Raw genomic sequence first — 23,800 nt, 5'->3', positions numbered from 1 at the left:
CCCGGGATCGAACCCCAGACCAAGCGAATTTTCCTTTAACTGCGAAGTTTTTGAGAAAGCTGTGTAGTTTTCCTTTGTAGCCGTATGGCTGCGATCGAGTGGATGTCAATGAGTAATTACTGCCTTATCATTTGGACCATCTGATTCTTTTTTTTACTGTGTGAGCATGCGCTAGCTTCTGGTACCCACTGCTGGGCATCAGAGTAAAGCTCTCAACACTACAAGTGCTTATAACCGATTTTTATTGAGAAATTTACTTCATCTTCACCACGAACATAAAAGCATAGCAATAAAGAAGAGAGTTGCAATCAGCATCACTTGGAAAGTCATGGTGCGCCTCGTAAAACAGCGTGCTTAAAGCTTTGGTACCACGACACCCTAGATTACTGCGGTGCTGCGTGCCAGAACATGGCGCTGCTTCTCATGCTAGTAGTCGCCTTCGCCATCTGGGCACAAGTCCCGGCTGTGGGGAGGCACGATGACGCCGCATGTGTCCACGAAGTGGTCAATGCAGTCTTGAGGCACGGCATCTTTAACTGCCCTCTTGGTCCAAAGGGAGCACTCTAGCACAAGATGCGAGGAAAAGAAAAAAGCCCAGGATAGAGCATGTCCGTACGAGTTTTCAATACTCCGAACAGATCCTATCTACTTTCAATACTGCGGAGATCGCGTAACGAGCATCATAAAATAAGAAACCTTACTCAATTTTTTATTCTTATTTTTGTCTTTTTCCCTTATGATATTCAATTTTTGTAGCCGAAGTGTCATGACTAGTTAAGTAAATCGTTTCGGATCACCATCGCGCTTTTCAGCGCACTACATCAAGCATAGTCTTAAAGAAAAATTTCGGCTGGCGTTACACAAGGCAACGCTCATGACAAACCGTACGGTAGTAAGTCCTCAATGCTACTACAGTAATAGTTATAATTGGCTACCGTACGTGATTAGCTATTTTTGTTTACTAACTTAACTAGCGAGATGCAGGTCACAATAAGCGTGTTTCCTAAACAATATTGAAGCAAGCGATAATATATTTTAGCACATTTCTTGGAATGTTTGCGCATTGACATTCCGAATGCGTTCTCGTTGAAAAGATCCGACAATCACTCACAGGTGTGCACATTTTCAAACCTGCCCTCTCTTAGTGACATAAAAATCTTATAGCACTTAATCCACCTAAACTCCTGGAAGCTCCGCGCACAACAAGAGCATTTCGGTCAAAACACATTCGCGACCATGTGATTACCAATATGTAGGCTGTGGCGTTCTTATAAGCCTGCACCCTTGTCGCTCCGAGATAGTTCACTACCGCGGCCCAAGCGCCGCATCAAGTGGTCGTAGCTGCCATGTGTATCATTTTACCCAAGCGTGGAGCATTATCCTATGCTCTGTTACATTACATCAAAGTCAAAAGAAGTGTCATTCGTTGCGTTCCTAGAGAAACGCACTTCTCTTCTTAAACGCTCGCTGAGATATAACAGATATAAAAGTGATCCACGCCTCAACCTACAACACTGTGTTCTTATCGGTCAACACACGATTTAGCTTTTTGCTCAGCGTGAATGTGTGCGAGGCGTCATCCTGCATTTGTACGTAGTGTATATTTCCGCACTACCACCCATATCCTTTTTTCTCCCAATCCCCCTTTCTTTCCCTGTCCCTTTCCTTTCCCGGTCCTTTTCTTCCCGCTAGCCGCAGCTCATATGCTCCAGGTTTAGACGGCAGATGCCGTGGCTACCAGTATCCTTTCCGTCAATTTTTCTTTCATTTTTTGTTCAGAATCCACTAGCAACCACACCATTATTAAACCATTTCACGGCCAAATATCTTCTTTCGTTGGTTTTCTTTAGGTATAAAGATGCATCACATGCGTCATTGCATCGCGTACAGCAACCAGCTTCGTGCTGTATAGAGAAGGTGCCAATTCCACAATACGCCAGATATCATCTTACGAGGCTTAAGCGCAACCTCGCATTGACATTGGCATGGCTTTGGTATTGTATTCGAATGTAGCTTACATGCCATTTCGAGGTTCAAGTGTCGAGAAAGAATGAACCCATTTAGTTAGTTTAACACTGTACGTGTACCACATTTCTGTTAGAAAATGCTTATTTATTCATTTCCATTCTTTTCCGGTCGAATTTCGATGGAGGCGAAATTCTAGAGGCCCGTGTGCTGTGCGATGTCAGTGCACGTTGAAGAACTCAAGGGGGTCGAAATTTCCGGAACCCTTCACTACGGCGTCCCTCATAGACTGAGTAGCTTTGAGACGTTATACCCCCGTAAACCAAACCAAAATAAACCATTCCTTTACTTGCCCTGAGAAGCAAGATAATTAGAGGTTGAATCGACCATCTTCGTTTCTGCTAAAATCATGCCCTACATGACAACATCCTTTATATCTCATCTGAAGCTCTTCCTGATATGTTTCAAAAACAATCGGCTTACGATGCCCGTGATATTCCACGTCGCCGACAACGCAGTTTTCATAGTCGGTGTAGTAGATGACTGCTTCCATCTCGGTAGGATCTGAAATATATTTATTTCATTTCATTTCATTTATTGATACTCTCAGCCTTTCTCAGGCTTTACAGGAGTGGAAAACCTAATAAATTCACATTCAACACAAGGTACATTTCACAACTGCGATATCGACACAAAAAAAAACAAAGGAAAAATCAAACAATTGATAATAATAACGCATGCAAGTGCTGAGGCAAAACTATTGCATTGGTGTACTACGGTTAAGGTAAGATTTCAGGCATTCTAGAAAGACGTCGAGGGAGTTAATATTTAGAATAAACTCTGGCAGCATGTTCCATTCTTTAATAACACGAGGAAAAAAACTGTACTTAAAACAATCGTTATAAGAACGCGGCACAGGAATATACATAGCATGGCGATGTCTTGATGTTTCATTAGGGTGTATTGTAAAATATGGTGATGTGTTGATATTCAAGTGGCCATGGATTAAAAGGTAAAGAAACTTCAGCCTATCTACCTTAGTGCGGTATTCTAAACTTTTAACAGTGGATTTAATTTTTTCAATGTATATATAAATAACAATTGAACCTTTGATTTCATTAATTAGCAGGGAGATACAATTCATATTTATTTCCCTCAGTCGCCGAAGCAATACAGACCAGCTTCCGGAGCAGCAATCAAAATAAGTGTAAAATAAAAAGGCTACAAAAGCTGCTATGTAAATCTTATACAACAAAAGTTATAAAATATAAGCACCTCATTTATTTCAATTATATAACAGCTTGAGCATTTCTTGAGGAAAACGGTCAGCCTCTATTAAACGGCATTAGGCGCTTCATGCAAACAAAGGTGAATTTTTTGTAACAACTATAGTAAACAAGGAATGTAAAAAAAATTCTTTATTCTTCAGAACAAATGTGCGGTAAAGGCACAGTTATTCATTTCCATAAAATTCCACTGATTACCGTCAGTAGTCCCAGAATCGAGACAATATTATGGATAGGAGCTGTCGTACATAGCACAATGTGATGAAAGAACTATATGCCACGGCACAGCAGTGCTTTCTTTACCAATAAACCACAGCTCGTTCATGAGCTGCGGATGCAGTGCTACTCTCTCTGTGCAATGCAGGTTGATCAGCTTTCGGTGAACCCTGACTAAGAACGCACTTTAGCATTACCTGTTTTTTGCAAAGTGCACCACTTCAATTCAGGTGGTGATAATCGTGCGCCCACGGCATCCATTTTTGCGCTCAGTTTATTCCTGTAACCTACGATATAGAGTTCCAATAAATATATCTTAACTTGCCTCGTTGAGACACCTAAATTGTACGTGTTCCATACACTCTTAATCTCTATTCTACATTGACTCTTTGGTTCCACATAAGCAGCAGTTGAAACCTCTTTTCCATCTATCTTATCTACAACGATCCTCGTTCGAGCTTATCTCTCTGCAGGAAAAAAACAGTTTCAGTCAACACTTCGTCTTGTTCAATAGGATTATATGGCACATTATAATATTATAACAGCCAGAACGCTTCTTTCACTTAGTGAAACTCTATTCCAGTTACATCATGAAACTTTCAACGCAGAAATAGGTGACTGCTCATGGAAGGATGATGATGATGATGATGATGATGATGATGATGTCCTCAGGCTGAATGGCACATACCCACGGCGGGGGATTGGCCAGGGTGCATAGCGGATACAAACGCACTCATGTACAGGGAATGGAGTACATTTAAATCTAAAATTTTGGGACACAGAGCTAGAATTTGTACAAAACAAAAAATACGGAGAAAGAAAAGTTGTGAATTCACATTCTTGCAGAGGAATCTACCAGATGAAATTATATAATTGTGAATAGAATCGAACACTGGTTTCAGGGCATATCCCTTGGCGCTTGCCCCGAAGGATAAGAGAATCGGAATAGATAGAGGAAGCCCAAGCCGAGCGAGGGGGATCTCCAAGTAAATTCTACGGAGAGCAGCGAGCCGCCGGCAGGAGAGGAAAAAATGTTCTACAGACTCAATTTCGCCACAAGACTCACAAAGGTTGGATATCGAAAGCCCCGATCGGCATAAATAAAGATTTAGCCGCGGTATCCTGCAGCGCAAAATGGTCATGGACACCTCACATTGCCTCGAACTGCACATCCGCAAACTCCAAGGAAATGCCAGGTGTTGAAAATCCGCTGCAGCGAGGAGAGGCTCATGGCTCAAGGTGTGGAAACGCTGGAATCGCTGAAAGCGTGCTAGAGTCAAGTAAACAGTATTTGGGACGAAAGGGACAATAGGACCATCAAGGGCAGACTTTGCTAAAAAATCAGCCCTCTCATTAGAAACAATGCCACAGTGCCCAGGTACACAGTGAAAACGTACTTCTGTAACATGTCGAGGAATAAAAAATTGAAGGGAACGGCTCATAGGAGTATCACTCGAGGTTTCGAGCGCTGCCAAAACAGAAAGGTTGTCTGAGAGGATAACAACCCGAGTGATACTGCAGGGAATCCTTATTAAGGTCAACTCAACGGCCAGAAACTCAGCTACAAAAATAGGGGTATAGTCAGGGGCCCGAAATGAGTAGCTCCAATCAAGAGCCCTTGAGCAAATACCAATAGCGGCCTTTTCATTTTACTGGGAGGCATCTGCAAGACGGCAATATGGTTAGGAAAATTGTCTAGGTACTCCTCTATGAGCCCATTTAACATATTGGCGGGCAGGTTCTTAGCATTCCTTGGGAGGGTGTTGTCAAAGAAGACTGCCGTGCCAGCCCGCCTGTGGTTGACTAGTACTAAAGATCTCATTCATACAGAAATATTTGACAGCAGGGAGTTAGTGAACACCACCTGAAAAAGCTTATACCGAGGCCAGGGAGTACCAACGAAGAGAGTTGAGTTCGTTGTAAATATAAGGTTAGCCAATCCAGGAACAGGCTCCAAAGACCTTAAAAATGTCCGCACAGTGATAAGCTCAAACCGGGAATTGAGATCAGGTATCCGTGCCTCCAAGTACAACACAGCATTAGCTACTGATTTAGGCAGACCTAAGCAAAGGCGCAGAGCGCGTCGCTTCATAACAAACAGGGGTTCACGCTTGTACTTTGGGCACCCAGAAAAGAGAACGGAGCCGAATTCAAGGATTGGCCGTAGTAGTAGTAAAAGACTTTTAATCGACCATAATTTACAGGCCGAGCATTTCGAACGCCTCGGCGACCAGAAGCCGCTGTTCTTCTTCCCCTTACATAGGTCTTATAAAGAAGTAGTAGAGTGTCTCGTCGCATACCGAATTTTTTGTTGCTGATCCTCACCAACCATCCGAGGGCACGCTCACCCTTAAGCGCAATGCTTTTAATGTGTGGCCGCCAGCCTAAATGCGTGTCGTATATTATACCCAAGTATTTTGTTGAATCAACTTGCGGGATGAGGATAGAGTGATACGACAGAGAGATGTAAAGAGGGGTTGCTTGTGGGAAAACAAGGACGGCACACTTGTTGACATTTGAAGTTAAGTTTATGCTGTCTAGCCAAACTTCCAAAGCATTTAAATACTCTTGCAGTAATTGGTACAGGATCTGAATGTCTTTGGCAGAAGCGAAAAAAGCAATATCATCCGCATACACATAAACTTTGACGGCTGTGTGAATAGGGATATCCCGCATTAGTATGTTAAACAATAACGGTGAAAGAACGGAGCTTTGTGGGACACCTCTAGACTGGGCGTATGTTGTAGAAGTTAACGTACCCTTAGAACAAAAGAACGCTCTATTCTTTAAGAACTCTCCTATCCACGCAAAGAGGTACAAAGGGGATTGTACATTAGCCAGTTTATGAAGCAAAATGCTGTGTTCAACGCTGTCGTAAGCCTTTGCAATATCTAAAGTAACCAGAGCTGATACCTCATTTTGCCTCATAGCAACCTTAATACGGCTCTCGAAGTCTATGTGCGCGGTCCAAATCGAACACCCCCGGCGGAAGCCAATCTGAGCCTCGCTAAAACCTTGAAGACTCAGAATATGACACGTGAGGCGGCTGAAGACTACCCGCTCTACAAGCTTAACCAAATTTGATGTGAGAGTTATCGGCCGAATATTGTCGAGATCAAAACCATTCCCCTGCTCTTTCAGCAGTAAAATAATTTTTGCTATTTTCCAATTTTCTGGAATCCAGGCTTTTTCCAAAAACAAGTTCACAATCTGCAAGTGGTACGGGGCAAAGTCTTGCATTAGGATTTTAAGCATGCCAACTGTTACTGCGTCAATTCCAGGGGCAGTAGATTACAAGCAATCAACTACAGACGTTAAATCAGATACAGATACCTTAGTGAAGTCTCCCCCCAAAAGAAACGGGGTTGATGGAAAGGTAGTGCGAGCACGAAAAAGCACAGCAAGACCTTGAGCTATGGACTCTAGTTTATCTTTTTCGTCCCGAGGTGGCAATACTGTGGACTGAGAGATGTGAGAAGACGGCAGCACATGAGTACGTTCCATGAATCTATAGAGAGACTTCCGGTTGACAGGGTTAGACAGATAGGTGTTCAGGCTGGCACTATAATCATCCTTAGCCTTAGATATTGTTCTTCTAAAAGAGGCTGCAAAGAATTTGTAATTTATCCAGTTCTTTGGGCACTGGTTATGCGCTAGACTCTTCCATGCAGCTTTCCTTTGACGATAGGCTTTTCCGCAGTCGTCATTCCACCAACTGGAAGGAGTCTTTTTTTCAACGCCTGACCGGACTGTAAAGACTTCTGGCCGAGAGGCGTCTAACACAGAATTTAATACTTGAGGTCCCTCGTCAGATTTATCGGAGGGGGCAACAGACGAGAGGGCCTCACCTAGGAGGTTCTTGAACAGTGTAGTATTTATAAATTTTTGTGGCGAACCAGTCGCCCTGACTGGACTGCACGCAATAGTGAAAGTAATTGGGGAGTGGTCACTGGACGTACCGCAGTCAACTGTACACCACCAAGATACCGCTGTACAATTAACTGCTATCGTTAAATCAATAGCTTATCGAGAATTAGCCCTCATGTAAGTTATGGCGCGACTGTTGTGACATTACACGCCGTTTGCTGACATCCAAGACCAAAGTAATTTCCCGCTAAAGTCTGATCTGAAACCCCAAATTACATGATGTGAATTGAAGTCCCCAGCAAGAACTACTCGTCAGCTGTTGCGCAGTAACGCATCGAGCTCATCCGTCCTACGGACTCCTGCGGGGAAGTAGATATTTGCCACCGTAACAGGGGCGCACTGCGGAATGATGATTTCAACGGAAAGTATCTCACAATCAGGTCTCATAATTTTGTGAGACACTTTAGCACGATGATACAGTTTCATTGAGATCAATGTTAGTAAGCCCCCACCTCTGCCGTTTGGGCGATCATTTCTAAAAACGGAGAAATTTTTAATTGCAAATGGGCGATTAGGATTGAGCCACGACTCCTGTATTAAAACAATATCTGCACTAAGTTTTAGTATAATCTGCTGTAAATCGGTGAAAGAAGATGATATAGAGCGACAATTCCACTGGAGAACAGATATTCCCGCCATGATTATTGCTTTAAAAACGTAGCCGCAACAGCCTCTTTCAACAGATCTGTTTTCTTTGAAATTCCAGGCGAACTTTTCTTAGTCTTACCATGATGATGGTCCGATTTCGAAGGAGGAGAGGAAGCACGACGCTTCTGAGATGGAGTAGTCATTTCAACATCTGACTCACAAGCGTTAGAGAGGGGGACGTGGTCAGAGTCATTTAGACCCACGGACGTGGAGGCAGAAGGGGTGGTGGGCTGAATAGCAGCAGTGGCAGAGGAGGGAGGACAGGTAGACGAGTTGAGGTTACTTAAAGCCGATGAAGCAGCCTGCGCGGAAATGACCTGGGACAAGGCATCGCTGAACGTACTGATCATGCGGTCAAGTACGCCAGCAACAGCCTTCTCCACCGCAGCAACAACGGAATTAGTTAAGGCTGCCTCCACATCAGCAGTGGTCGTGCGGGCAATACTTGCGTATGAACACTGCCGTCTGTCAAGGCGGGCGTATGCATCAGCGCGCGAGCACCTGTCACGCTGAATACTGTCCAAAACGTTCTGCTCATCGGTACGCTTCGGGCAGGTGGGGTCGTCAGCTGTGTGATCAGAGTGGCAATGGCAGCAGCTAAGCGACTCAGAAGTGCAAATGTCGTGTGCATGATCACCGCCACAAAGGCGACATCGCGTTGCGGACTTGCAAGATTTGGCACTGTGACCGAACCGCCAGCAATTCTTACACTGTAAAGGATGGGGCTGCAGTGGGTCCACACGATACACAATAGGCCAAACTTTGATCTCGGACGGACAAGAGTACCCTGCAAATGTTGCAATAACCGACTCTGTTGGTGTTCGAGAGCGTCCAGCCTCTCTGCTGCAGCGGTAAACTGAAAGGATGCCAACACCGGCGTCATGAAAGTCTGCAAGAATTTCCCCTGGTGTAGCGGAAGGATCCACACCACGGATAATTCCTTTTACGCAGGCTAGCTGCTCAGGAATGAATACCTTCACCGGTAGTGAGGCGAAAGAGGTGCACTGCAGCAAATCGGCAACGCAATCCAAGTCAGCCGATTTGCATAGAATTCCTCTCTTGCCAAGTGGTCGCACCTCCGAAATCTCAAGATAGTGGCTGGCGGCTGCCTTCAGCTGCTCCTGGATCAATCGAGAGTTTTTTATTTTAATTACACCACCTCCTACAGGTACCAGCGCCACAGGAATTAGCTTGACACCGTTTTGACTAAAAGATGTTAGCGGCAGATTTTCAGCCGGTAAACTGGCGAACCAGGTTACCGGACCTGAGCCCGGGGAAGACATAGCCATGGCGGAAAACCTACAAAGCCTTCGAACCTACATCCAAAGGGGGAAAGACCTGGCCAAATCCCCCACTCGCGGAACGGCCTCACCAAAATTTGAAACGGCCAGAAGACCCAGAGGCAGGCCATGGAACAGCACCACCAACGGGGAGGAGAGGGAACAGCAGGACTCCGTGCAGCCGTGGCACACGATGCACAAGATGGAATGAAAAGGAGGCGAGAGCAGCCAGGAAGTACTTTTTTTTATGCGAAGCATACTACTTTAGCTACCACTTCAGCCCTTCACCGTGGTTATGCGCCTCCAAATCATGTGATACATGACGTCACACCACGTGACACGATGACGTCACGACAGTAAAGAAACGGGGGCCCACCTCACGCCGTCGCTGTGGTGCGCCTCCAAATCACGTGATACATGACGTCACACCACGTGACACGATGACGTCACGACAGTGGAGAAACGGGGGCCCACCTCGCGCCGTCGCTGTGGTTGTGCGCCTCCAAATCACGTGATACATGACGTCACACCACGTGACACGATGACGTCACGACAGTGGAGAAACGGGGGCCCACCTCGCGCCGTCGCTGTGGTTGTGCGCCTCCAAATTACGCGACACGATGATGCTTCGCATTCTCCAGGCTTAACCAAGTTAAGCCTCAGCCATTTTTTTTTCTTGCTCCGCAGTGCGCGTGAGCACTCGGCAAGTGACATCTGGAAGCCAATGCCCTTAAGGTTGGTTGAATTCCATACATCTCTGCGAGGCCAGCGCCGGAAGGCGCGTTTCCACGATGTTCTTTGTAATACGTACGCTCTATGTAATTAAAGTTATCTGCCTGTCGACAGCAGTTTATGAGATTTTATGTTGTGTTCAGAAAAGTAAAAACAGCGCTAAATTCTACACAAACCACACAGAAAGACGGACAGGACGGGACAGGACAGGACGAGACAGCGCCCGTCCTGTCCGTCTTTCTGTGTGGTTTGTGCAGAATTTAGCGCTGTTTTTACTTTCCTGAACACAATGTCATACCAACTAGCCCAGCAAAAGGTACTGTTAAACGAGATTTGATGCCCCGGAGTGAATCATGCTATGAGAGACGGTGTACTGTAAGGATCCGGATAACTCGACCGCCAGGTGTTCTTTAACGTGCACTGACATCGCACAGTGCAATAGCCTATGACATTTCGCCTCCATCGAAATGCGACCGCCGCGGCCGAGATGAAACACGCGTCTTTCGGGTCAGCAGCCGACCGCCATAACCACGCAAGCATCGCTGTTGATAGTGCTGTTGTGGTAAAGTTCATTGAAAAAGTTGCCCATGTGGTGCTCACAACTGGTACGCTTCTGGTTTTCGGTGACAAGCGTCTGAGAAAGCACCTGCGGAACGACGACTACATTAAGCCTAATCGCTCTTCATAAGCGAGCTCAAGAAGCGGCTCAGTTGAAACGTGTCCGCTGGCACCTTCTAAAGGTTACGGATGCGACTACAGTGTACGTGCACATAGTTGGCGTATTATTTCTTATTACAGCGCCCACTGCGCATGCTGAGCGTATGCTGTGTCGCTGCACCGGTACACTTTATCTGCTTTGCAGGGTACGCGCTCCATTGATCTTACCATGCGTGTTTCCTTCAATGAAGGCATGGGTCAGAGAGATGCGCATCGTTTGTGCTATTTTCAGAGGCAAGATGTCTTTAACGCGAGATCATTACTTGTCTAGTGTGTGGAAATCCCAGTCATCAGAAAGCCGTGGCACGCACGCGGACCAGAAACGCGGCCCGCGAATGACTTCATCAGCCCTCTTGGAGCAATAAGCCATCGCAAGGCAAGGAGGAATCGAGAAAGGCAAGTCGACTTTCACGTTGAATGGAAGCAGCTTTGAGGGCACCCCTCCTCCGCCCTGCGGCTGCTGCAATACCAACTCAGCAAGATAGAAAAGCAGACTTTACTCAAGGTGGGCGCGGTTGGACCCATCCATCACGGGCACATAGCTCAGGCTGCACATTGGCGACAACTAGAAACCCGGACTGCCCCATACCCAATACTGCTGCATGCCCGATACCCAGAACAATTCCCGTCATCATGCAAACTTTGCGGCAAACCAGGAGACTTCTTACACACCCTCCTCACATGCCCCACCTTCCCTCATCCCCCGTCACCAACAGCGGCGGAGTCTTACTGGGAGTCTCTTCTGACCAGCTCGTCCGCTCAAGACCAGCGCCGGATCATCTCCAGCGCTCACCGAAGGATTGCGCTCCAGGGGCTATCCTTCGCGTTGTAAGGGTGCCTCCTCCTCACATTGAGGGGGCATCCAAGTGCCATGTAGGAGGCTTCGCCCCCACGATTTACATCATTGGTAATAAACGTTTCCACCACTACCACCACCAGGTTGAGGGGTCAGCCCGACAGACTTGAAGCGGTACATGTAAGCGGTGGCGTGTCGCCTGCGCGAGATACACTCGGAAGTACGATGCCCACTGCCGTATTCATGCAAACGGCCTATGAACTCTTCATCGTCCGAAGTTGAACCGCTGGCGTCTTCATCATCAGGGAAGACAGCAAGGCGCGGCCAGAGGCTGCAGTTCACTGCCGACGTAAGAGCCCATCGCAACGCAGCGAAACGTGCGAAGCGAACTGCTGCAGCGAAACAGTGCCCCCCCCCCCCTCCGGTTGCCCGCAACGGGAAAGGTAGAGCGAGCTGCAGACGCTACAGCAATGTAATATGCACATCTCAAGTCTCCGGCGAGCAGCCAAGCAGCGAACACAGCAGCGCAGCGAGCAAGGCGGCAGGACAACCAGGAGCTACAAGAGCGACTAACAACGATAAGCGGAGCAGAGGCGACCACCGCAGTGGGAACTCAAGAAAATCAGAGACACCGCTCTCGCGATTACACATCATGAGAATTGCTCAAGTGCCTACATATTTTCTTTTCATTCTACGTCGAGGGCTACTCTTACTGCATGCTATGATAACCGCAGATGCTGCTATTCGCATCAACTGCAGATGAGCATCAAACGCTACTGGAGTGGCCTTCACCAAAAAATTCTCGAAATTGGCTTGCATTGACGTGCTCTGCGACGCAAGTGCTCGTTTTTAAGGTCTATCATTTATTCTTCTAGGGTGGGTCGGGTCGGACTGAACATTGAAATGCTGAGAGCTAGATATGCTTACCGGGGTCTGCAGAAAAAGGCATGCTTCTAGAAGAATAAATTCATTCGTGGGCCGACTTCGATCAAAGAAATCTTTAGCACCTCGGAAATGCTTTACGATGTTCAAGGGTTTTAAAAAATGCTCCAGGAACACCGTTTAACGACGCATGGTTCTTGCTAACCGGTAACAGGAAAGCGGTGCCGTAGCTGTGTTTGTTCTTGCCAGTCTGAGAATGTAACTGCTCATCGTAGATTCCTTTTTGTACATATGTGTTCGTCATACTTCCAAATTTAAGCGGTTGTAACATGTGTAATTTTTTTTAATTTGTAGCCGATATTTTTATCCTGTTAGTGATCTCTGACATTGTAGGTGCAGCTGGCCCCTTTGAATAGTTTATATAAAAATGACTTCCATGTTCAGGGGAAAACAGCATGATTTATCCTTCCCTTTTTATAGAGCACCGTAATTAGGATCAACTTTCCCAGGAAGCACTTGTGAAGATTCGCTGCAAATTACGAGGCTGAATTTTGCCTTTCTTTTCCAAAAGAGTTTTTTCCTGAAGGAATTGCATGCCAAAAAAAAATTCCTTCGGTCAAGCTGTACTATACTACATATTCCAGGTGTCCTTTTTTAAAAGGTGCAAAATTTTAAAACAACAATTTTTAGATAATGTGGAGCTTTCTGCGGCATAGTAACACCAGTATTGATGGAAGCCAATATACAGCCAAGTCATGCCAACTAGCAAAGGGATAAACTGAATTCTAATACTTAACTTTTTTTCTAACTAGGCAGATCACTGCCTAATTTGCGCCTGGTGTTCTCTATCTGGATGCGTCGTGGCGTCCTACAAGGTCCTCTGTTTCGTTCCCTTTTCTGTCTGTCCTTGTTTCGTGCGCGCTGCAAACACCTACAGCATGAAAAACCAACTAGCCCAAGAAAAGACGATTCTGACCTACAAGGTCCGTTTGGCCACTTTATATTACCAGCAAATATTTGCACAGTGCCTCCTCTAATAATTACTACGCGCGTGGTAACATGGGGGCTGTTGTATTTTAAAGACTTACAATGCGCAGTTAATGAAAAGGCAAAGAAGTTTTCGCGCTCTATGAATGAGTGTGAAACGCTGAGTTGCTTACCTTCAGCTACGGTAACAGAAACTGTCCCGGGAGTGTCCCCAATTTTTACGTGGAGCGGTAATTCTTCCCTAGAAGAATGCAAGAAATTGATATTTAAATTTTATACATATACTCTTGGAAAACATTTCGCCTTCTTCGTGTATGACAGAATAGAAAAGACACTGTCGGCCATCCACGAAACGCCAAGACAGGGTCAGACTCCGAAATGCAATGATACTTATAGTAGAAATAAAACTTCTCTCCTATAGCGACAAGTTTTCGCAATGGAGCCAGATTATTTTCGTGGACCCACCTGTGAGATTCAATAATATCTGTGGTTGATCCTAAAAAAGTTAAGGAAACACCACGGAGCCTGCATTTGATAATGGCTTCCCTACACTCTAAACAGATAGGAGTTAAAAGGGAGTGAACTGCCCTCTAGCGCGCACCCTTTTCTAAGAGGGTGTACGCTAGAGGGCAGTTCATTCTTTTTGCTCCCATATAGGCTTATTAGTGTATAGAGTGCAAAGTAAGGCACTGTATCTGCCGCGTCTGTGCACAATAGACGTCGTGCAAAAAATCTGGGGCACATTTAATCTTCACCTTAAAGGGGCTGCGAAACACTGCCTGGGGGAATACCGGCTATACTTCAGGTGGGTTCTTTATGTCACACAGATGCTGACTTAAATAGAATTACAGGAATCGATGCACAGGGACGGGAGTTATTCAGTGAAGAAATTTCAAAATACAAGCAAACAAAACGCTGCCCTCAACTCGATTTTGGCGGGGCTTCCCACCCCTATTTCGCTCTCCCAATGACTGCACCTGGCGCAACCAATCAAAACAGCCAGCCAGAGCACGTCGCGGAAGTTTGTACTCCATGGTTGCCTGCTCTCTGTAACTCGTTCTTGCTGAGACTGGCAGCGTTGTTTCCATGCCAAAGCGCCCCTGGTGGTTTATTTTTATTTTACTTGCTTTGCAGGGCTTTTATCTAAGACAAGCAAGTTGGTTTTGTTGATCTAATATAAAACGCAGACAGGTGACAAAATGTGTCTCTATTTATTCACACAATTTGCAGTATATTTACTGTTTGTCCGGTCATCAAGCTCGCGCCAGGTGATGTCATATCCGCTGCTAAAAACCCGCCACTGTGTGGCGACAAGATCAGAGCCATGAAGTTGTTTTTGGGAGGACATTAAAATATTAAAAAACGGAATGTACTGGGTATTACCGACGCTAATAGCACCATTATAACTCACTGTATGCAATCAACAGGCTAACTAAGATTGTGTTTCTGGGCCCCTTTAAGTGTACACCACGACATAGTTAAGGGCTCCCTTCAACGGTTCCTCTTGGCCATGCAGGCACGGACACCGTTTCCTCTTTCACGATCACAATCATTATATAGAATTCCGCACGACGTATATACATAGCACCGCTCTAACCAAGGCGTGCGACCGCACTAGCATGGCCTAGGGTCACACTCAGTCCGGAACTGCGAAAACCGCAGAACTTTGTTTCAGTTCAAGGTTCACGAGGATGTGGAGGCGAACACAGCCTCGTGAATGGCTCCGTAAAATATTTGATGGACGCATTGGCTCACTTGTGGATCGCCACATGCACACAGCCCACACTGAGTGGAGTCTGGACAACGACTTGTTTTATTTATAGTTATTCGGGCAGAATAGAGTATAGCGGGATATCAAATACTTTCCATTTTCACGGCCAAGCTTTACCGGCTTTCTACGGGACAAAAACCATTTTCCATCCTGAGATACCTCCCTTTCTCTGACATAACCTCTCCTGCAATGTTACTTTTAAGTGCCTGCCTATGTTAAACACGAATGTTAAAATTTTTAGATCCTTGTAGCCTTCTTTTTATCCCTGTTCTGAATATACTACTCTAAATAAGCATGTTTTGTTTTCGGAAAAAACAAATGGTTCCTGCGTGGCCTAGCGGTACAGTGCTTGACACGCAACTCGAGGGCCAGGGGTTCTATTCAAGTTTAATTAGTACAATTTCCTTATCAGTGCAGTTGATTTACTTTCCATACCTAATGTGCTACGAAAGTTTCAATCGAGATTACGACCTTCTAATCACAAGTTTTCTCATGTTTATTCACACTTGAAATCTACCGCTCGGCGAGCGATGTTCGCCCTTTTTCTACCAATCCCAATTTTTTGCACCTAACTCCGACAACTTCTGCAAACCAGATTTCCCGCTGATCCGGACCATTAATGGTTAAATTGTGACTGCCGTCAGATTACCAAACTTACTAGGCGTGATATTCCACGCGGGGTAGCTTTAATTGTTGCCATTCCGGAAACAGAAACCCGAATGCGCATCTGTCCTATCATAGTAAATTGCTTAACCGCATAAAACGTGGACCACACCTTCACACAAGCCACACCTTCTGCTTACTCATGTCCAGAGGTCTGGACCGACCAGCTTTACTTGTGGCATGAAAGTGAGTGAATAGATCTTGGTGTCAGGTGCCCTGCAGCATACCGGCGAAGGTTGGCTTGAGAGTCTCACAGGGCTATGGCATGCTTCTTGCCTGAAGCGATAGCCATGGCAATACCGATTTCTTCAGCTTCCGTGATAATACATGTGATAATACCCAGAAAGACAAAGTTATGAGTTCATGCACACATTTGGGGTAGTATACGTCAGCCAGTGAGGCAACTGTCTGAAACTACGCTCGCGCGGCATTATAGCGCATTGTCTACCTCGTTGCATTGGCATACAGCAGCGCGATGTGGATGTCTTGCTAAGGCCCATTGGTTCCTAGTCACCCAAGGATACTACATGCAGCCAACTCCCTGCCGTAACCATAGAAGAATGTCTGATTAACAACACAGACTCGCTTTGTGTCATCCAACCCCAAGTCTCTCGCAGATGAGCAGCTGCTGTTCACTTCTGTAACGCAATTTTGCTTGATGTTTTCGGTTTATTTTAATTAGTTGCGATTTACACCGGCTTCTCGTCCATCTGGCTTTAGCTGTCTAAGTACTTTGTGTTCCGCTTTTAGCTTCAGTTGTGGTTGCTTTGGAAGGGATGGTTTGTTTTATGGAGGTTTAACGTCCCAAAGCGACGCAGGCTATGAGGGACGCCGTAGTGAAGGGCTCCGGAAATTTCAACCACTTGGGTTTTTCTAACGTGCACTGACATCGCACAGTACACGGACCTCCAGCATGTCACCTCCATCGAAATTCGACCGCCGCGACCGGGATCGAACCCTTGTCTTTTGGGTCTGCAACCAGGCGCCATAACACTGAGCCACCGCGGCGGCTTACCATTGAAAGACCCTGGCTATACATAAGCCACAGCTCATAAAGACTATTCTTTTCGCAGCCCCAAAATTTCGATTTGAGTCAAAGCTCTTTTTATTGATTTTTTATTTTTTGGCTCCACTCCGGCCTTATTAATAATTCACATAGTCCACTTGGACACTGCATTCTGCTGCTGTTATTTCAAAAGTGATGGTGGCTATCAAACAGTTTACACTCTATTTGTCGTCGGCCTGCCCCCGTATTAGAACAGCGCATTTGGGAAAACGGTCTCTGCGCAGTACTAACATGTGGAGTGCACCGTTGCATTGGCTGTTGGCTTTCGTCGTATGTACGGCATATGCGGTCCTCTATTCCTTTTCTTTGTCGTTTTACTGAGAAGGTGTTTTTTAGAAAGAACTCCTCCGTCCTCAAGGCTCTCGAGGCGGATAGGCTGTAATAGGAACTCCTTATAAAAACGCATATTTTGTTTAGATGCAGTATCGTTGTGAAATTTCAATTGCATTGTGTGATTCTATGAACAATCAGCTAATTTAAGCCATTTATACTGTGCTGCAGGCCCGGACTATGTCGTCCGCAAAAACAGGAGCTAGCGAGCCAATCGCAAGGCAAAAATTTGCGCTGCCTCTCATGAAGGCTCTATGGCTATGGATTTGAGCTCCTCAGCGCGCATTCACGGGTATCAGTCTGGTAGCGAATGGGACAGCGATGGGCTGCCTGAACTGAACTGGGATTTCAGGACAGTGTAAAAAGCCCCGGATGAAAGAACTGTTCTGGAGACGTGCACCATGGCTGGCTTCGTAAGCCAGTGTTTTTTTTTTTTCGGATGTAAAATGTAAATGTACTGTAACAGATCCGAGAGAAAAGGTGAGAGGGAGAGGGGGGGGGGGGCATCAAAAATGTGTATTTCAGGACGAGGAGAATGAAGCCGGTAGGGAACGAACAACCGTCAACTGCAGAGTCGTCAAAATTAGTGTCAGCACCGATGTCGTCGAATATTAAGACCAGAAAGCAGGCATTGGAGGCTCATATACAGACTAGAAATGATAGCTATTTGGCGATTAGGCGAGCTTGGCACCAAGAGAAAGAGAATAATTGATGCCTGCAAATATTGGTGTAGAATAACGAGGTAAGGAAATCTCCACGGAAGCTACGACTGTGCGGCTAAGCATGGAAGGCCACGAATAATGGCAAGATGAGGAAGTTAGAGCGCAAAAAACAAAGACAAAGTGGAGACGTGGACGAGACAAGCGCTAACTTTCAACAACTGCTTTATTGAAGCGCGGGAAGGGAACCTAGCGGGGCCGCCGCGCATGCGCTAAACCTGTTGTCTCCTAAACTTGTTGTTGTTAAACCCTGAGGCAAGTGCGCAGAAGGTGGTGAAGGCATACATGGTTCAAAATAGTTAAGATTATACACATTGTGATAACAAAAATCGATGTTCTTTTGGAGTCATGTGCACTGAGGGCGTGCTGATGCATAGATCATTCTGAGCGATCTTAGCGGCTTCAAACAGCTCACGTTCGAGCCTACCTTGATGCCTCCCGATTACCGAGGTGCTTTTCAGCAGCGGTAGACATTTTCAGTCCTTACAATGGGGTGGGAGGTTCGAGCTATAGCCTTTATCTAGTGAATTGGCGTGCTTTTTTGCGCTCTAACTTCCTCATCATGAACTACCAACAGGCCCAAATTACTACTCTGCTGAATAATGGCAAATCCCTTGGAGAACACATTTTTTCACAGTGGTCTTAGCAACCGGTTGGTGGGGATCATGACAGCGTTGATTGTGCATTAATACTGCTTACCGCTATATCTTTAGGCGCAAAATAGCAACTAAGGATCGCATACCCAGTTGAAGGGAAGATCCAGACGTAAGTAACCGTATGAGCTTCGGGGTCAAAGTCTTCTCTCCTCGCTTGCAGGCACTCAAAGATCGTGTCGTTGTCCGAATCCGAGATGGCGACGAGGTACTCGAATTTGGCGATGGTCTACAGCAAAATAATTCTGAATGCATAAAAACGTCAACATGGTGCCAACACTTCAAACCTCCGCCCTTGTAAAAGAAGAGGCCAATTTTCTCCAGCCCGTTAGATTTGCTTGTGCTGAGCGGTCAGTTTGGTGTATGAATTAAGGAAGGTATCTTGTATTTCCAGGCTGTGTGTTTAACCGGTAAGAACTAGTATTTCTTGTAGTGCATAGTCTCGACACTAAGAGTACGGCGAACGCATATTGTCCAATTTTTAGGTTTCTGATTATAATACTTTTTTCATAATTGAAGCCGTCGCTTTTCCATCGAATAAAAAACAGGAACAAATAAAAGGTTTTTTTATCAAAACAATGAATTCCTTCGAGATCTTAAAGCTTGCGAAAATAACTTGTGTAGTGCCCCTCGACATAAAATTATCAGTATTTGGAAACAGCAATAACCGTCCAAAAACTTCCATTCAGTAATCAATTTCCCGAAGTGACTCGTAGGACTCCTAATAAACACATGCAACCGGCAACACATATTCGCGGAGAGTTGTGCTACCCACAGTAGGCATCAGTATGAAATATTTTTCTGCCGCATATAGGGCGCTACATTGGACTGTACCACGCATACTTCTGTGCAGACCAATAGATTCCATGCCGCAGCCGCTCCGACTCCTGGACACCTATCGGAATTTTCCAAACTCTTGAATGTTTCGTCGACCATAACTGGTCAATATATCTATTTGTCGCCACGGCGAAGCGTCGCTGCCGTCACATAAAGCGCGAACGGCCCACAACATAGAAGGCAGTTTGAGTATCTATGTCAGTCAATTGTCTCCAAAAACCTGCGGCGTTTCTTGCAAAGCTAGGCCCCATTCCTTCATTTGTGCCGTCACCTTGGTTCAGCACATAAAAAATTTGTGGCATATACATAGCACTCATAGGATCTCTTTTCCAATCTTGTCTGATCACTTTTGGTGGACATGAAAGGCTATTTTTTGTGGCGATAGTCGCATGATACGGTCTCGAACGATGACAGTAGCAGCACTGCAGAAGCCATTTAAAATTAGCTCTGCTGTGAAAAGTGCCTCAACGCAGGCTCTCGCTACGCCATAGAGCAGAAAATTGTACGTAATGAGCGGCTCGTCAACGTAAGAACGCAAGAAGCCTGCGCATGAGGAAATGCTATATTTTTACAACTAAATATTTGATATATTTGTAGAAGTGATTTAATAGAAGTAATTTAAGCGGTCAACGGCAGCAGTGTAACGCATGTTCAGACACCGCCGCCATATATCACAAAGCGCGATTGAGGTGTCCACTGACCCAGGGAGCCAGTTATGAACCTTTTCGTTTCGTTCGTTTGTTGGGGTTTAACGTCGCAAAGCAACTCAGGCTATGAGGGACGGCATAGTGAAGGGCTCTAAAAATTTCGACCACCTGGGGGTTCTTTAACGTGCACTGACAACGCACTGCGCACGGGCCTCTAGAATTTCGCCTCCATCGAAATTCGGCCGCCGCGGCCGGGATCGAACACGCGTCTTTCGGATCAGCAGCCGAGCACCGTAACCATTGAGCCACCGCGGCGGGTTTCTTCAAAACCAATGGAGGCTTTACACAGCGAATAAGTTAGTACAGGGAACTAGACTATTTGCTTCGTGCAAGCGGGCCGTGCAGTCCGTGAAGCGTGTGGGGAACGAGATCGAACCGAAGACCGTCAGCGGAGGAAAGCTGAATATGCACGAGTGCATACAGGCGCCAAAACGGGCCTGTGAGGCGTCCAACTTGGCAGTCGCAATGTCGAAATGGGCCTGCCACTCAGGACCTCTCAGGCTCTATTGTCAATCAGCTTTCGCTGATTACGCGCTATGCCGGTAAGCATAGATCTGATAATTTTTTTCATGGCGCTCATTAGCGACAAGGAAAAGTGAGCCGTCGCTAAATTCCTTTTTCGCGGTGAAGCTCAAATAGTTCAAGTGGGTTTTCTTTCGATTTCACAAAACATTATACCATTCTCCATACTGCCTTCAACCTTGCAAGCATTCAAGAAGTGTTTCTTGTTGGTGAATACAGTAAACTATCATGATCTGCAACTACCTGTTCTTAATCCTATCACTCAATACGATTAACAAGGAAACCCATCCGCTAAATTAATGCCCAGTTATTCTTGCTCTCTAGATATCGCCACAGACAATGACAAACTGGATCTTAAAACCAGACAGATTGCTTCTGGAGCAATCGGTACTACATAATTTCGGAGACTTTTATAGTTTAAATACTGTGACAGAAATACATCTGAAGTCCTTGCTATCCCTAAGGTTCAGCACTTCATAACCACCTTCAAGACGTCGATCGGTTCGATTTGAAGGCTCTGTGGTCCTCCAGGGGGTGGCAGTTTGCCCATGACCAAGATGCTTGCAAAGCAGGCGACCAGGGAAAAGCCTAGGAAAGTCCTCATCGTGGAGCCTCTGATGACTACACCTTGCGGATGGCTGCTCTAAAGTCGGCTGTGCTAGCTTTATGTGCATTTAAAGCCAGAGATAGCGCATGACATCCGTCCCCCTACATTCCTTTCAGAAAACCAATTTCTCACTACCTCTTGCTGTGTCGCGCGTAGGTTGCTACGTGTAATGAATTTCGTAATCTGTGTTATTTTCGTGTTGGCTGCGACCTTCGGAATGTTTTTCTCCATTGTAGGAATTGGAGCATATTTGCTCGACTGACGCACCTCTTCTAAATGTCAAAATGACATTCGGATACCGCGCGGTAAAATTTGAGCAAAAGTGAGCTAAAAGCGCTGGCATATGAACAAGCACCTTTGGTAAATTGGTAAATTGGTTTTTCAGGAAAGGAAATGGCGCAGTATCTGTCTCACATATGTCGGCGGACACCTGAACCTCGCGCAAATCCCGGATTTGGGGGGATGCTCTGTTTTTGATAAAGTTCGTAAAACGCACTGAATTCGCTTACCCCATAGTCGTTTTCACCAAATGTGCTGAAACAGCTGAAAATAGTTCATTAGGCCAACAAGTTAAAACACTTCTTTACTGCATTCAATACACGCCGTTTATCTATGTAGCTTCGAATCTCAAGTAAACTCATCGTGAATACTTTCCGTGAATCTGTGAAAATAACATCCCTAGAATATGAATAGGACTGCACATCCCAATTAAAGTGCACTCCTCGAAGAGTGGAACAACGATGCTCGCAGTCCACGCAAAAATATGCCAGAGACAGTGACATAAACAAAATAAAAGTACGAAGATAAAGCAAACCTGCTTTCAAATGCTTCTAAATGCGTGATCATCCGAAGAGGTTGCTTGGTTACCGTATAAACTGCCAACAGCACGCACACGCTACCATAGAACGTCATGTTTATCGGTCAAGAAATAAAGAGCCATAAAGCTATGAATTACCTCCTCCACCATCTGCTATATGATTATCTTGTTTCTGATCCACAGATCAAAGAAGGAAGTCAAATCAGCAATTTTATTTTATACCATCCTGCTTTATATTCTGATTTACGTTTACGTCCCGAAGGCATGCTGCCTAGTCCTATTGCTACAAGAATCGATACTGTGCATTTCTGAAAGTATGTTTTTCTTGTACGCTCATGTTCTACCATCCGGAAGACACTACAGTGCATAGAATACAAAGTAGAAACTTAAGTCATATCCCTGGTACTTTCAACACAGCTTCATGAAACTCTTATGACATTCATAATTCCTTGTTTAACAACTACTGCCGACAGACTGCTGCGATCATAGTTGCGTGCACACCTCGTATATGAGAGAGAAGTGGAAGAGGCCAGCACACATACACTGCTATTAAAAGCGTTTTGTTGCAAGCACGCTACGGTTGCAAATGCCTTTGTGCTCTCCGCATATCCTTCCAGACGCGAAGTTTCGATATTTTCCGAAGTTCCAGCCTGCCCAGTGCTGATAACGTTCTTAGCATCTATTTTTAGGACACATGAAGCACTGCCTAAGTACTCTTGTTAAAGCTGTGCAGACACCTGTGCAGACACGCAGCCTTACTATCCATATGTTCTTAACCTTCGAATGAACATGATCCTTAGTCTTTAAAGCGCCTCGCAACAAGCGTGTTTACAATCTCTTCGTGCGTGGATCCATCGTGCCCTTTACCGCGGAGTAGCTTGAAGTGATCTTCTGTGAGGCTTACAATAGGCAACGTTGAACACTCAAGCCACTCGGTCAGAAGTTCAGAATGCTGGACTGCTTTCACGCACTTGCGTTTTTTTTTTTGCTTGTTCATAACCTTGTGGGCGCTCATTTCCTCATATCACTCCTCCGCCGAATCTGTAAACGCATCAACTCCCCCCCCCCCCCCCCCCCTGCGGTTCACGAGCTCATGCTTTCGATTTGTTTGTTTAATCAGTCGTTTATATTCAAAAGGCAACGAGAAAGAAATTCCCATGTAATGGGAACGACCTGCATCCGTTCACGCGGTGCGACGAAGAGGTGAACGAAGTGCTGTGCTGGTTCCGGAGTGACTCTGGGTGTGTGCCTGCCGTGACGCGTCTTTGATCAACGGCCTCCGACCTGCGCTTCGAAGACGCACCTGTACACTTGGTGGAGGTGCTTCGATCCCCGTCCCGGTGCTCAACCTGGAACTTCGGAGCGGAACGCAACTTGCACCGCCAACAATGCCAAACACTTCGACGCAGCCATCGCCGGCCATCCCTCCCACCGTCCTCTGTTCCGGAGTCCAACGCCAGCGCGACCCTTCCCCATTTAGCGGTACGGACGACCAGGACGTCGACGATTGGCTGGCCTCCTACGAGCGCGTCAGCACTTAAAACCGGTGGGACGACGCCGTGAAGTTGAGCAACGTCCTTTTCTACCTCACAGACGTTGCAAACTTATGGTTTCGTAACCATGAGGCCGACCTTCCCACCTGGTCTTCATTCAAGGCAAGCTTCGCGGACGT

The 23,800-nt window shown here is 45.9% G+C and overlaps 1 protein-coding gene across 1 annotated transcript; it reads right to left on the bottom strand.

The window, feature by feature from the left end:
- Positions 1-225: 225 nt before the first annotated feature.
- LOC149360330 (uncharacterized) lies at positions 226-21,825 on the bottom strand. The gene is made up of 6 exons (XM_089567834.1): positions 21,821-21,825; positions 21,189-21,342; positions 18,728-18,867; positions 13,610-13,677; positions 2,449-2,529; positions 226-563 (listed from the first exon to the last, which is right to left on the bottom strand). The coding sequence occupies exons 1-6, from the start codon at positions 21,823-21,825 to the stop codon at positions 427-429; spliced, it is 585 nt and encodes a 194-aa protein (XP_089423960.1). The 3' UTR covers positions 226-426.
- Positions 21,826-23,800: the final 1,975 nt, after the last annotated feature.

This window comes from Amblyomma mixtum, chromosome 2 (assembly GCF_055824585.1).
Source record: "Amblyomma mixtum isolate Tamu chromosome 2, ASM5582458v1, whole genome shotgun sequence".
NCBI lineage: Eukaryota > Metazoa > Arthropoda > Arachnida > Ixodida > Ixodidae > Amblyomma > Amblyomma mixtum.
Note: the sequence above shows the minus strand (reverse complement) of the source record. Positions and strands in the feature narration are given on the sequence as shown.